Genomic DNA, 13,243 nt, shown 5'->3' with positions numbered 1-13,243 from the left:
AACATGTAGCCCCCACATTTCAGACACTGAGATTTCTGTGCATGAAAGTCAAAGAAAAGCAAGTCAGGTTGGCACTACTGCACATGCCCTATACCAAAGACTGTGGCTCAGAAACTCCGCCCTGTATCACTGTCACACAGAGACTTCCTCCAGCCTGTAGGGAGAAGGCACCTTAAAACAGAGACCCCGAAACTGTAAATGAGCTCTCTCTCATTTATGATTTAATAATTTCTGTTTGGGGGAACAGCACAGGCAGCAAGCACAGATTTCCATCTACAAAATTCAAAGTTCTCTCTAGAGCACTAAAGAGCCATCTACAGGGGGAGGCAATATCGTGTAGTGGTTAAGGACACTGGCAAGTTTTAATTTAATCTCTTTGGGCCTCAATTTCTTCATCCATAAAATGGGGAAACAATTACCTCCCTTCCAGGACTATTGGGTGAATGCAATGAGACAATGTGAATGAAACCATGAGCAGAGTGCCTGGTACAGAGTGTGCCCTCAATCCAGAAGAGTTCTTAGTGGTCAGCACCGTGGGCACTTTGAGAGAAGAGGATGTTTGTAAGATTGGGGAAGTAAAGAAGCAGCTGTCTTGGAGATGAAATGTGGTGCACGGATCTGTTTGGAAGACCGAACCCTGAATTCCAGCCAGGGAAGGGCAGCTCCCTCCTCCGGATGGTCAGGCAGGGCCTGAGTACTGCTGCTGAAGGGTGCTGGGCTCCATGAAGGAGGCCTTGGGAGGGATCGTCTCTGTTCCTCTTCCCCTGGGAATGCATTTTCCCCCTCTGCTACCAGGAATCAATATAAACAAAGTTTGGGGTGTAACTAGTTTTGAAAAAAAACAAAATAGTAAATGATCAAATCCAGGCTTCTGTTTGCTGGAAGGAAGAAAACTGCAAAATTGTGCAGCCAGATGTAAGTTCTAACGCAACGGCCGGGGCTTCTGCTGCTTTCCCTAAAAAAAGACTTCCCAGTCTCTTCTTCCTGACAGTCAACTTAGTTATCGATTTTCCTTAAACTTAGTCCCTTTACTCTTTTTTTTTTTTAACTCAACTAAGCAACACCTACAAATCCTTTACTGCGGCTTCAATAAATGGATGCAACTGGTTCATTTTGCCCAACCTTGGGAGCCATCAAAACACAGGTTTACAAACAAAGGCCTTATGAAAATGAATCTTCCTTATTGCCCATAGGATAAAACCTGACCATGTGGGGATTTCTGGGCTCCAGGTCGAAATATCAGAAACTAACCAGAGAAACATGCTTGTGTTCTTCCACTTTCCCACATCTGGAAAGGCCCCTCTGTCCTCTGCCAGAGCCTAGTTCCCGGGGAGCTGGTAAAGCCGAGGCTCCCTGCCCCACCCTCCACCTACCCTCTCTTCATACTGCATGCCAGACAGCTGGTCCTCACCCTTAAAGCCCTCTCTCCCTCCCTCAGATGCTTACTCGGAGGCCGGCTTTCTGCCTCAGCGGAACCCTGAATAGCAACAGCCCGCCAAGTCCTATTTGACTTCCTTAGCCAGCCATTCGTACTCAGATTCTCTACTCTGTTTCTAACCATAGGCTATATACCAAGTACCGACTGATAGCCCTCCAAGTCCCAAACATCCCATTTAACGCAGAAGACGGGGCGGGGTGGGGGGGAAGCGGGCAGCAGTGGTGCCTGCCAGATTTACAATTCGCAACAATTTCTTATCAAGCTGGTCACCGAAGTGAATAATCACTACCAATTCAATTGACAGGAATCACAGACACAGCTAAATCCTTTGTTCCTCTATGGGCACTAATTTAATCCTCACAACCACCTTTTGATGAATATGTTTATAATTACAATTTCCTAGGTGCAGAAACTGGGGTTGGGAGAGATTAAGGAACTTGCCCAAGGTCATACAACTAGCAAGTATTGGAACCAGGGCTCAGAAACAAGCAGTCTAAGCTCAAAACCTGAGCTTTTAACCACTATATTGTATCACTCATTCATTCATTGCACCAAATACAAATGATAAGATAATAGTAAAGAGTATTACTATTTCATACCAGTGCTTTGGAATGTGTGTGTGTGTATACTATGTATATTCTATATGCACACACATACACACACATATATACATTCCATATATATAGTTGTGTATTATTTGTAATATACATGATTATCATATACTGTGATTTGGAACACATATATTATATTATATATTATGTAATAATATAACATAACTATACTATATACTTTAATACGTATTATATACAACTACATATTATATTATATTATGTCACTGTGATATATAATACACAACTTAGCACAGTGGCTGGTACATAGTGTTCAACAAATGTTGCTATTTATTATCATTATATATTAAGTGTTAATCTGTGCCAGCCACTTGTGCTAGGCTCTGGAGATACAAAAGCAGTGAATACAAGGTCCCTGCCCTATACCAGTTTATAGGGTGGTAGTGAAAGAGGATGACAGTAAATCCATAAGCTCCTTGAAGATACAAGTCTACACAGGGGCTGGGGCTGTAGAGAATGGGGGCATCAAATACAAGTGGGGAGTTGTCACTGGCCCAGCTGTATAAGTCTGTAAGGAGAGATAGAAACATGAGAGCCCTTCCTAGGTGTGTGCTGGGCCCAGTTTTTTGTCTGACCCTGCCCTCAAGTTCAGCAGCTATGAATAGAGGTCTTGAATGCTAAGCTGTCTTCTGATCTATCTTGTTGACAAGCGTTTTGCCTGTTACTAAGTCATCCTTTTAGCATTCTCACATCTCTGCCAGATCAAGACCTCGGCTTAGCAGACTAGACATGGAAAATAGTTACTAGTGCTTTCCATTAGGCTCAGAGAGTAATGAGGGGCAACTGATTTTCTTGGGGGGAAGGGAGGTCCCATCAATTCAATTTACTAATGATGAAGTTGTTTTTCTCAGTCTTCATTTTTCAAATGCATAGTTTTTCCAGATATTTCTGAGAATGGCACAGAAAATGTCCAAAGCATAGATAACTTGTATTTCCTTTAAATTCACTAATGCCATAGAATTCTCCCAGCAGGAGGGTCCTGGGCAGTCACACAAGCAACAATAGGTTACATCAAACAGAAAGGACTAGATCCAGAACTTCTGAACATGTGATATTAATCTAAAAACTTTTCAAGAGCTTTATGGAAGCTCTTAATTCTAGCAGTAAAAAATCTTTTTTTCTTTTTTGGGTTTTTTTTACCTTGAATTGCTATTACTGTTACTATCTACAATTGCAGTTAAAACTCCCCTTGTTCCAACAAAGGGATGAGTCAAGTGATGGCCAAGGTACCTTAGGAGAAAATGTTAACATTTTTTAAAAAGTTAACAAGATCACAGAATCCTATAGCTAGAGAGGCCTCAGGTGTCATTTGAATCTCTCTCCCTCATTTCACAAACCAGGAACTGAGGCTATGAAACAACTTTAAAACTTTTTTTTTCAACGTTTATATGTCTGCCTTTAGAACAAATATCCCTGGTTCCAAAATTAATGATAAATCTAGCACTAGACTCTAAATCTAGTTTAAGCTAGTCAAGCCCTCTTCCTTGAGCCCTCTATAATACATGGATATAATCTAGAATATGAGGACCTGTGTTGAAAGCTTTGTAGTATAATGAAGACTCAAAAACGTCCACATAAGCAATTAAGTTTCCTGAAATGTTTTTACAATTCAGTATTCTTCTGCAACTTGCTCATAGGATTAATTTTCTCATAAACCCTCTTTTTGCCTAAATAGTGCATAGGTATATAACCCCTCCCCCAGCTCTGCTGCAAATAAATAAATAAATCAAAGTATAAGGCTACTAAATGGAGGAAGCTTTCTCAAACCCAGGGAAAGCACTGCTGTGCTCACAATCACTTACTGGCACCAACACCTGCCCCTCCCTACGGTGAAAATCAATTATATATTTTTCAGGAGCAAGAACACAAGCCCGGAACCACCCAAGTTCCCTAAGCCCTACGTTACAATTCTGGGCCCTGAGGCCTGGTGTGATTGATACTTTGGAGCCTCCAGGGAAGAGTCCCCTCTGAGCTAATGTGGAGCTTAGCAGGGAAGCCATTCCCGCCTGTTACAGAATGTAGTAGTCAATGACTAGTAGTCAATTCTATGGGTGGTTTCTTTCTTCTTTTTCTTTTTTTTTTTTAGGAGAAGAATTATTTCACTGCTTTTAATCTCCAAGAATAGCGTGAAGGCCAATTGCTTGCTGTCCCTTTGTCTCGGTTGAGCAATGCCGGGTTTCTAAGAAGGCAGGGGGCATCTCTACCATCATGAACCCTCTGAGGCACCCGGGAATCCTCTGCTTCTCGAAGAACCCACAGAACGACTTTCCTTTTTAACAGACTGGCTAGGATATTTACTGACCCTAGAATTACCCATTTGGAAATGGTTAGGGATTAAAAGTTCTTAGGGCAAAGGATTCTTGGTTTCTAATTGCTAATGTTTGAAGTCAGTTTGATTCCTTGGATATTTGTTCAGCCTGATGAAAGCAAAAGCTCAAACTCCCCTCAGGGCGCGAGGTGTAAGATCCTTGGGTTCCGTTTGGGGGGTTTTGGGGGAGGGTTGTTTGTTTTTGTTTGGGTTTGGGGTTTTGCTGTTGTTGTTTTGGGTTTTTTGTTTGTTTGGATTTTTTTCCTTGATTTTTTGCGGGGAGAAGGGGGGGTCTTTTACCAAGGCCTTCCCGATTACCCCTGACTGCCCGCATTTCTCCAGGCTGTAACGGGAGCTGAGAAGGGCACCACCCATCCTTCGGGATTGCTCACTCCCTGGTTTCCCGCAGCGGCGCGGACCCGCCGGCGGGGACCGAGCCCCGAGCGCCAGAGCAGGAGCCCGGGCCGTGGCGCACCCGCGACCCGGCCCGGGCGCTCCTGACCCGGCCGCCGCTCCAGCCCCAAGGCGCCGCCGAGGCCCGGGCGAGGGGCCGGAGGAGGGCAGACGCGGATGCGGCCCAATTCTCTAACTTGCGAAGGTCACTCGAGCCGTCCTATTTCACGGGAAGAGGTGCAATCCCAAATCCTTCCCCGGTGAAACTTCATCTGATTTTTTTTTTTTTTTTTTGAGAGAGGAAAAATATGGGCGTTTCACCGTGCGTATAGGAAGTGGGGGGAGGGGAACAGGATGTGGGGGGAGGTGAAGGAGGGGAGGGAGCGTTAAGGTGGGTTTACTGCTTTCCGAGCCCCCGTCTGGGGTTTCGACGAGACTTTCGGGGCCGTGGGAGAGTAGAGAAGGCAACGGGTGTTGGGAGTAAGAATTTCGGTTCACCCCGCTGAGAACTAGGCGCTAAAACTCCAAGGCTCCCGACTAGGTACATAATAATGACCCCTAATGATCCCTTTCAAGGGATCTACTGTTATCTCTAGTATTCCGGTTTTGAAAATAAAGCTGTACTAGGATATTACGCTTGCAATCCAGACTTGGGGGGGGAGGTTGTTGCTGTTAATCTTCTAAAGTGTGTGGCAATTTGGAAACAGCTCATTTAGCCTCCACAACTATACTGAAGAAAATACAAGAAAATAGAAGATTTTTGCACATATTTCTATGTTGTTAAATTATTATCCCCAAATCACAGTTTCTCTCGTTATTTCTATTAACAGATTTCCCTTAGTGATCCCGTTAACTCTCTGCATGGAAGAACATGAAATTCTTCTTCAATACAAGCCAGCATTCTGCCCATCCGAAATGAAGGTGGCATTATTCACAAAATCAAATGCCAAATTTAGTTAGAAAAAAATTCCACTCTTCCTGCTCTTTTAAATTGCATCTGTACAGTCTCGTTTTCTGGTGTTTTCTCTTAGGCTTTGGTCAAAATTTTCAATTAATTTGACACTTAACTGAAAATGCCAATACCTAGAAGTTTCAAATTGGGATTCCCTCGACTTGTCAAGTGATACCTAGAGATGACAAAATTTCTGCCCCGCCCTCATATTGTAGGTGTTCCCCGTGTGTTAACTGGCTCCACAAATAAGGGGGGCAGTTTATTTTCTCTAATATTTTTCTGATATTTCCTGAGATATTGTCTATGTCTCATTCAGAGCGGTAGAGTTCACACATAAATTTGTGTGTAAACACAGTTGTTTATATACTCTTTAATACATTTTACACACTTATATCTAAAGGGCATAGCTGAACACTGGCTGGTAAAAAGAGTACAGAATCGAGTATCAAATGCAAGGCCTACTTTCACTTCTGGTATCAAAAGCTCATCATCAGTTTGTAGTCAGCAGAATGTCCTGCCTCAAAGTGGAACTGCATAAATGTTGATTTGTCCTCACCAGAAGCTTAATTCCCCACCTCTTCCCATTTCACCTCCTGTCCTCCCTACTGAGTCTCATTTTCCATCCTGACACTTGGAACAAGGGCCTCACTTAAATTAAGTAATGATTATCCTCACCCAAAGACATGTGAACGGACCCTAATTTACAAATTGGCTAATTGCTGTTCCCAGTGCAGACCCCTGTATCTCAATCATACACATATAAAATGCAGGGCTCACTGGAAACCAGAAAAGGCAAGGCAAAAATAAACCACATGGAGGAGAGAAAGAAGGGGAAGAGTCCACATTCTACCAGTTCCCTACTTTTCCCTGTGGAAAAATATCCCAAAAGGTCAAAACTAGAAAACCACTTAAATATTCTCTCCTGCTGCACTACTTTGTCTTTATCTTTTGGGAGTAAGAAAGCAATAACCAGCTACACCCCCCGCCCATAATAATCATTAGATGGATTTCTGCATTTCCAGAAAGGAAAGTGAAATGCCAATCTGCTCTCTGCTCTTTATCCCTGTGGAATCTGCTCACTTCTGTCTTGTTTTTAACTCTACAGTCACCTAGAGAAGGAACTGACAGATTTAAGAAGTAATCATTTTACTCCTGGATGTGAGAAATAAACTTCTAACCCAGTCCATAATAGGGATCTCAAAAACATCCCCTTATCTTATTAATATATTTTTGGCAATACAGAGAACCATTGTCACGAACCCGGAGTATTTCACTCTTTGATACTTGCAGCAGTGCCCTCGAGAAGCCTGGATGAACAGAATGTTTCGGGTCTTCTGAGCCAAAACGTATTTGTCCCTCTCCCCTTGTGGCCCAACATGAAGGATTAATGGTGAGGGACTTGCTTCCATTAAACTCATGTCTGCACACACAAAGGAAATTATACAAATAAATGGGGGAACGCAAACCACCAATACCCGATCATCTTAGGTTTGGCCCCCAGGTTAGGCATTTCACACCATTCTGCAGTCGCTCCTCGCGTGCTGGGTGTATTAATCAGATTTTAAACTAATTTTCTTTAAAATTTAAAAGATGCTCATGATACCATTTGAAGTAAGGGGGGGAAGTAAACCGGCAGCGGGTATATGTCAATATAATTTCAGTACGAACTCCACTATTAAAAATTTAATTCCCCCTTCCCCCTGCATGAACGTCACCCCGCGAACTTTTCTTCCTGGGAGTTTAATCTATAAAATCAGGAAGCCTAAGGTGGCTAGCTCTGAACCCAAATAAATAAAGTGTTCAATAAGAAATGGTGTTGGGTGGGGCGTGGAAGACGGGAATTCAGAAGCGCTGCGCGCCTAGGCTGTGAGCTGATCTGTCCAGGAAAGGCTTCTCCCGGCGCGGCGGACCAGTCTCGGAGGGGCAGAGGCGGGCGGCGGAGCCGGGCGAGGGGCCTTGCACCGCCCAGCCGCGAAGGGAGAGAACGCTACCCGGCACGCTCGCCTGTTACCCCAGCGCCTTCTCCACGCCTCACAAGGGCCTGTGAAGCGCGCGGGGGACGGTGGATGACGGTGCAAAACACAGCACACTCCGCCTCCCTTCCATCACATTCCAAACGCTGGGCATTAGGGTTTTCCCAATTCCCTGTCCTCCCCACTGCCTTCCAGCAGTTCGCTCCATCTACGCGATGGAGGGGGTTAGAATTGTTTCCTTCTTCCTGGGGGCTTCAATTGTGCCACCGCGTCAGGGCCAGCGTAAAACACAGAACATCTTCATAACCCTGCCCACCTCCCGGGAGCCACTGCCACGCGCTCTCCCAGCCCCGCGCATCCGCCGGGCGTCCGATTTAGCCACCGTCCGACCTGAGCGACAAAAGGGCTTTTGGCAGCCGAGCACAACCATCCTCGCCAGCGTATGACGAATTCAGATCTAGCCTACCCCCTCACTCCCCTTCACACAAGGTCACTCACCAAAGACGCGGCCACCGCGGAAGGTCGTTTTGACTTGGCAGGCGAGAGCGTTGCGCATGTCCAGCAGGCACCACACTTGGCTCATCCTCGGGGTCCCGGCCTGGCACCTTCGAGGCCTGCGCTGGCGAAGGGGCGCACGTACCACTGAGGAACCGGTGTTCCTCGCCCCGGACTCTACCTCAGGCATACACTTTGGCTTCTCGCCCAGCGCACCCCACACCCTTGCCGGGCAGTCCAAGCTCCGGCCTGCGCCCTGGCTGGTTCTTGCCCCGCGCAAGCACAGTCTCCCCACTGGCTTCAAACTCATCGCTTTTTCTCCATTACTTAAACGTCAGTGAAGAGTCACTTCCTCCGTTTTGACCCTGTGTTTCCCTATTGGGGATTGGGGGTGGGTGGAGGGGTGATGTCAGGATTAAAATCTTGGGAGTCTTATCCTGAGCACACAAGCCATAAACTGGCAGATTAATTCGCGTGAACAGTTGATCTCGGTAATTCGAAAGAAGAAAGTGCCCTGGGGCACTGCACGGGCTTTGCCTGTCTCATTTAACTAGGGATTGCGCAGATAGGTGCACGGGACGCGCGAGCCTGACATATGTGCACGTGTGCGCGGAGTACAGATCTGCCCGCATGTTCGTGAGTGTGCCTGCTTTGTGTGCCCACCCGCGTACGCCGCCACTTTCTTAGGCCTCTGAGCGCCGCGGCTGCAAGCCTCAGGGCCCCAGGCCCTGGAGGGGGAAATCCTTTCGCAGAAGGTTTGAATTATTTCGCTCCGCGGGAGACCGGACCTCGGCCGCACTCGGCTGTGGATTTGGGCGGGAAAGGCCCAAACTCCAAACTGGAGCTGGGGAAGCCGGGTGGAGCCGGGGCTGGGGTCCGAGCGCAGATGGCGCCGCCGCGTGCCTGAAATATACTTCCAAGGCCGCAGCCGGAGCAGCTGTTCCGGGCGATCTTGGCTCAAAAGTGTTCCTGTTGCTGCTTGATGAGAGGCCGGGGCAAGCAGGCCCGAGAGTCAGGCTCCTCGGAGACCCTCCCGAGCCCGCGGCGGCTGCGTCCTGGCGGCTTCTCCAAAAGACGCGGAGTTCTGGCAATAATGAGGGCACCTCACAGGCCCTTCTCCAAGGCCCTTTGGGCCTCGGGGTTTTTCGGGACCAGCAGGCTCGGTGGAAAATTTTGAAATACATACTGTGTGTCCTCTGATGTGTGAATTCCTACAGCGCGCAGGCTGGGCTGGTCCCCCGCTGCTGCAGGTTGACGCCCCAGGCTGCGGGCGCCCGGCGCCAAGTAAAGCCAGCTCTGTCCGGACGCGGAAAGAAAAACGGACTGTGAAAAAGCAAAAGGCCACGTCTTTGAATAAAAGTTAAACATTAAAATCTAACCCTTGGGTTGTCTCAGAATCCTGGGATTTTAAGGCACGGACAGGGAGGGCTGGAAACGGAGGTACCAGTCAAGGAGGGAATGGTGAAAATGATAAACACAGTTGCTTTACGCGGGTGTCCTGTGTCTGTTTGCGTGTTTGTTTAATCCTTCCCCAAGCTCCGTGGCAATTTTGTTTCTGTTGTCGTTCCCCCCCCCCCCCCATTCCTGACTTCTTATCATCGGCCTAGCGCAGGCGAGCCACGCGGCGGGTCCAGCTTGCTCTCGATCCGAATCCGGGAAGAGAGTTTAAACAATTTGAGGCCAAGGACGGCAGAGACATGGCCCCGGGCACAATGGAGTCGCCCGTGCCCCTCCCCGACCTCCACCACCATACACACACCTTTAAAGATGTGTGTTCATTAGGGCGCCGAATTAGAGGAAAAAGAAAGAAAGGCCTACAGGGAACCCCAATCCCTGGACTCGCCTACCGCAGAGCCGGCAGCTCCGCCTCCTCCACTCTGGGGACTGCGGAGGCTCCACGCCACCAAGCAGTTTTTCTGAAAGCTCTTTTCTCTTTCTATGTCCGGTTCGTAAGAAAGCTTTGGCCACTGCGGGGGCTCTAACTTGGAGATCCCCTCGGTGCACGACGCAGCCAGGCCGGGCTGGTAGTCTGGCCCCGCAGAAGGCCCGCGAGTACTCTCGGCTTTCAGCTTCTTCCTCCTCCCGGCCTCAACCCCACAAACATATTTCGTTTTCTCCAATCCAAACGCCCATCTTTTTCTTAAAAAAAAAAATTAAAAAATGATGAGATGGGAAGGGGTCAACTGAACTCTGTGTGACATAAAGTCCTGTTAGGTCCTCACCTCCTACCCCCATACTGTGGGAGTAAGAGAACAGCATTTTGGACAACAGGTCCTCGCGTTTATGTCTCTGGAATGGTCTCTTCTTGCCCCAACCATTTCTCTCCTCACTATGACTGATGTAAAGGCCGGAAAGAGAAAACTGCAAGCTGAGTCTCTGATCATGACCCCACGTATTGGTCCTTTTGAACAAGCGACCCTAGACCAGCTCCGGCGGACCTGGACCCCTCCCTAGAGAAAAGTACCCGCGGACAGGATGTCTGCCACGCGCAGTTAAGCAACTTCTCTCTTTTCCACTGTCGGGAAAGTAAAATAACCTCCGAAACCATAAGTTGTCATGAGGCCTGAAAGAACTCCCACTAAACCGTGTGAAGGCACAAGTGAGATTTCCACAACATATAAATGCGGTGAGGAAACAGGGTCTGGCCAGAGATGGGAAACACACATTAGCCACGCGTTCCTTTCTGGATTGCCCACACAGGGGTCCGCGTGGACAGGCACCCGCATCCAAATACAGGGAAAGATTTGAGCGGACGAAATAAATCTCCTTTTAATTTTCTTTTCATCGACTAATAAAAATAATTCCCCAGCACTAAACTCAAATACCGTAACGGGCCACAAGAACACGGAGAATTCATAAAACTCTGTCTCTGCAAGTCACCCGCTAATCGCGTTATTATTAGCCTCAGGAGCATGGAAATTGAACTGTCACTGCCGAAAGAGAAAATGTAAGCGACAGCTGTCCCTCCCTGGGTCGGCCAGTTCTCCAGCCCCCAAGCCCCTGGGCCCCAAGCTCAGTCCCCAAGCTCTTCGGCCCATGGCCGCCCCCATCCCTTTGCGGGCCGCCGCCACCACCCTGGCTTTCCGCTCCTGGCGCGCTGACCCAGGTTTACTCCCTAACCCTAGCTGGTCAGCCAGGAGCACCTCCAGAATGGCAGCAGAAGTCCTGGCTGGAAAGTTTCTGAAACCGCTAAACCAAGCTGCGACCGTGCGTGTGTGTGTGTGTGTGTGTGTGTGTGTGTGTACGCGCGCGCCCGCGCGCGCGCAAGATTCTTCCGACAACAGCTGTTCCCCCGGGCTGTTTTGCACAGTTGAAATCTTGGCACTTAATATAAAACGTTAAGTTGTCCCCCCCCCCCTTCAACTACCCTCCCAGGTTTCTGCTAAAATACAGACACAAACATCCGCTCTGTGTTTTACGTGTTGTGTGCATATAATGTGCATAGATCTGAGACACAAATTAATCGCTCCGCTCCCCTCCAGTACACAGAGATGTGGGCCCTGAAGAGTGACCCAGGGCGCAGGGTAAGGGGTCTAACATACAACTTTTTTCCATAAACGCCAACGAAGTAGAAATATAATTATGCTCCGTCGTCCCCGGAATAGGGGAAACACAAGAACTTGAGTCCCAGAAAAGTTGGTGGGGGAAGGGCGAGGACCGAGGTCGAAGGCTAAATGGGACAAACTGAGCATTCCCGAGACTGGGTGTCGAGCCCGAGAATTCCGCGCCAGTCCTCTGGAGCTCTCAGAAGCGAATCCCAGCCCCTCTCCGCTCCTGCGGTCGCCTTCGATCTGCGCCCCTCCTTAACCCCAGGGGCCTGCGGCCGCACAGCTGTGGACACCAGAACAGTGCGCTCCGCTCCCAGAAGAGAAAGGGATGCAAGCGAGGCCTCCTTGCCTGAGGTTGGCGACGAAAATGCAAGGCTCAGTTCCCCTCAAATGTTTGCCGCGAATTTGGGGAAGGCTCAAGACATTTGCGCCAAGAAAAGGAAACCCGCGTTGGAGCAAGGCAGGGCGTCAGCGAGCAGGGCCTCCTTCCACACCACTCCGCCCGCGGGCTGGCCGCCCGGCGTCCCCTCTCCGCCCGCCTCCCTCGGTCTGGTCCTGCGCACTCACCCGGGTGAGGCTCCAGGCCCTGTGCGGCCGCGTCCTCCGTGTCTCCGAGTGGGCCCGCGGGGCTCAGCGCCTCCATGGACAGGTCCAACCCCTTCTCCTCCCAGTTTCGCAGTTTCCGCTTTTTATTTGAGCCGATCAAGGCTTCAACGGAGAAGGCATGTGCTCGCGAGCTCAGGGCGACTGCAGATCTTCTCCTTTCACTCATCTTAGCCGCCCGCACCCCGGCCTCCGCTCGCCCCCGCTACTGAGGGAGCAGCCCGCGCCCTCACGCTCGGAGCGCCCTCCGGGCCGGGCCCGGGAGAGGCGGCGGCGCGGCGGCCGAGACAGGCGGCGGCGCTGCGGGTCCTCTGCACCCTCCCCCTGCGTCCTCCCCCGCCCTCCGCAGCCGGCTCCGACCGGCGCCCCTAGCTGCCCCAGCCGCTAGGAACGAGCGCCCGGAGCGCCGCCCGCTCGCTGCATGAGCGCCCGAGTCCTGCTTCCCACCCACCCGGGCAGGCGCTCACAGGCTGTGCAGACTGGACTTCATCTTTTTTTTTATTCTCTCTCTCTCCTCCCTCTCCCTTTCTCTCCTCCCTCTCCCTCTTCCTCTCTTGGTCTTCCCGTCCTTCCTCTGATCCAAACTTCTGGGAAACTTTTTTTCTAAATTCCTCCCTTCCCGAGGAGCTGGGGGCAGGCGGTGCGCTCCTGTCCGTGGGGTGAGGGAGAGGGAGGGGGAGGAAGAGAAAGACTGAGGGGAAAAAAAGCCAGCCCCCGACCAATGGCGAGGAGGGAACAGGAGAAACCCTGAGAGCGCGGGCCAATGAGAGGAGGGGAGAGACCGAGGCTCGGGCCAAGGCTCCGCGCGGGTAGTCCGGGGGATGCTCCTGGGCCGACTTTAACCCCTGGCTTCCCGGTTCCCCACGGGTTCTTCATGGGGGAGGGAGGAGGGCCGAAAGTCGAG

General features: G+C 49.7%; 1 protein-coding gene across 1 annotated transcript in view; it reads right to left on the bottom strand.

Annotated features, from left to right (window-relative positions):
* TBX15 (T-box transcription factor 15) overlaps positions 1-12,579 on the bottom strand; it is a 99,091-nt gene extending 86,512 nt beyond the window's left edge. The window contains exon 1 of the mRNA XM_032415494.1: positions 12,304-12,579. Coding sequence (XP_032271385.1) covers positions 12,304-12,508 — 205 coding nt within the window. The 5' untranslated portion in view covers positions 12,509-12,579. The remainder of the gene's footprint in view (positions 1-12,303) is intronic.
* Between the last annotated feature and the right edge of the window lie 664 nt (positions 12,580-13,243).

Source organism: Phoca vitulina, unplaced genomic scaffold, assembly GCF_004348235.1.
Source record: "Phoca vitulina isolate PV1807 unplaced genomic scaffold, GSC_HSeal_1.0 scaffold2, whole genome shotgun sequence".
Lineage (NCBI taxonomy): Eukaryota > Metazoa > Chordata > Mammalia > Carnivora > Phocidae > Phoca > Phoca vitulina.
This window is presented reverse-complemented; position numbering and strand designations above follow the sequence as displayed.